Source organism: Apaloderma vittatum, unplaced genomic scaffold (genome assembly GCF_000703405.1).
Source record: "Apaloderma vittatum isolate BGI_N311 unplaced genomic scaffold, ASM70340v1 scaffold29109, whole genome shotgun sequence".
Classification (NCBI taxonomy): domain Eukaryota; kingdom Metazoa; phylum Chordata; class Aves; order Trogoniformes; family Trogonidae; genus Apaloderma; species Apaloderma vittatum.
Window position 1 is genome coordinate 15,052 of NW_009736348.1, and position 1,584 is coordinate 16,635.

A 1,584-nucleotide genomic window follows, 5' to 3' on the forward strand; every position below is an offset into this window, starting at 1 on the left:
CCACCCGCGGCTGTGTCCCCAGCCCTGCTCCTGCACCCAGGGCCATGGCTCCGCAGTCACTTTGGGGAACGGTGGCCCCTGGATGTGAGCCGTGTCCGGACTTACCCAGTCTTGGCCCTGGTGGCTCTGATTTTTGGAGAGTGCCTATGAAATGGAGCAGGAGGGTCCCTGTGGGTCTCTGAGGCCAGCCACCTGCAAACCTGCCACTAGCTTAATCCCAAAAGGCCGATGGCCAAGCTCCTCCACCTGCCTTTGCACACCCTCCACCATAAAATGTGTCCCGGTCCCTCAGATAAACCATCCCACCCTAGAAGTCAGGTCCTGCAGCTACCGCATGCCTCAGGCAAAGAGTAGGAGAGCTCAGGAACGTGTCCCTCCCCTCATCCAGCTGGAGGAAATTTGTTAAATAACCCCCCAGGTGAGACTTGATAGAAGAAGCCTCAGTCCACAGCGATGTGCTGGGACTTCAGAGTCCTGTATTTGAGCACTGGTGGCCATCCTCACCTCACCACCTTTCCTTATCCAGGTGGGTGTTCCTCTACGAGAAGGGCTACCAGTCTCAGGACAGCATCGTCAGCTCGGTCTCGGTGAAGCTGAAAGGTCTGACGCTGACCAACGAAAGTGTCCTGGGCCCTCACATCTGGGATGTGGTGGATTATGTTTTCCCGCCCCAGGTAAGGAGGCGACGTGGTGGTTTAGGGGGGCTGCTTTTGTCCTCACAGCTGCTTTTCCCCATGTGCCGGGCTCCTCAGTGCAGGCTTTCCATGAGGCTAACCATGGAGTGCTGTCCCTGGGATGGAGAGCAGGTTGTTCCTGCCACAAATCTCTTCTCACCTGTCACCCCTGAGGAGCATTCAGTGCTTGGAACCCACCATAGTGGATGGAGCACATTTGAGGCTGCCTCCAAAAAGATGAAAGCTCCTGCAGATGAACATCTTGGGCAGCAACAGGGGTTTTCTGCTGCCCGTGGGGCTGGTGGCACTGCAGCTCTCTGGGGCCACCGCCACCTTCTGGAGCTGCAGGACCCAACATTAGGGAGAAAGGTGCTGTCTGCCTGAACATGCCCTGCTGGTTTGGGTACCCTACCCCTTGCCCCAGGGAGAGATTTCTCACAGAGGCTCCATCAGAAAATGCTGTGCTGGCTGTGAGCTCGTTGGCTGTGTCTCCACAGGGGGACAACTCGTTTGTGGTGATGACGAACTTCATTGTGACCCCTGGACAGAAACAAGGAACCTGCCCGGAGGTAAACGTGCTGGCTCCCTTCAGCAGCCTCAGCTTCTGTAATTCTAGGGGGTGGGGGCTGGGGGTGTTGGGGAGGGGGTTTTCCTGCCGTTGAGAAGTTTAGCAAAAGCTGGAGCCTGGCCCAGTGTTATTGTTCCTAACTTGTGAGTGCTACGTGAGAGCTTTTGTTCTGCTATAAACCACCCAGTATCCGTTTAAGTTTTCTTCCCTTTGACATGATCAAGCAGAGCAGGCTCGAGGCTTAAATAAAAGCATCTCCCTGGAGTTTGAAAGAGAAGCCCTCCCTTTTTGCTGCCTAATCTGGCCATCCTTGGTTGGAAGTGCTGTACGGCCGGGGCTCTG

At 55.7% G+C, this 1,584-nt stretch overlaps 1 protein-coding gene across 1 annotated transcript in view; it reads left to right on the plus strand.

The window, feature by feature from the left end:
• P2RX1 (purinergic receptor P2X, ligand-gated ion channel, 1) overlaps positions 1 to 1,584 on the plus strand; it is a 10,886-nt gene that overhangs the window by 2,537 nt on the left and 6,765 nt on the right. Inside the window, exons 2-3 of the mRNA XM_009876947.1 lie at positions 527 to 674; positions 1,172 to 1,243. Coding sequence (XP_009875249.1) covers positions 527 to 674; positions 1,172 to 1,243 — 220 coding nt within the window. The remainder of the gene's footprint in view (positions 1 to 526; positions 675 to 1,171; positions 1,244 to 1,584) is intronic.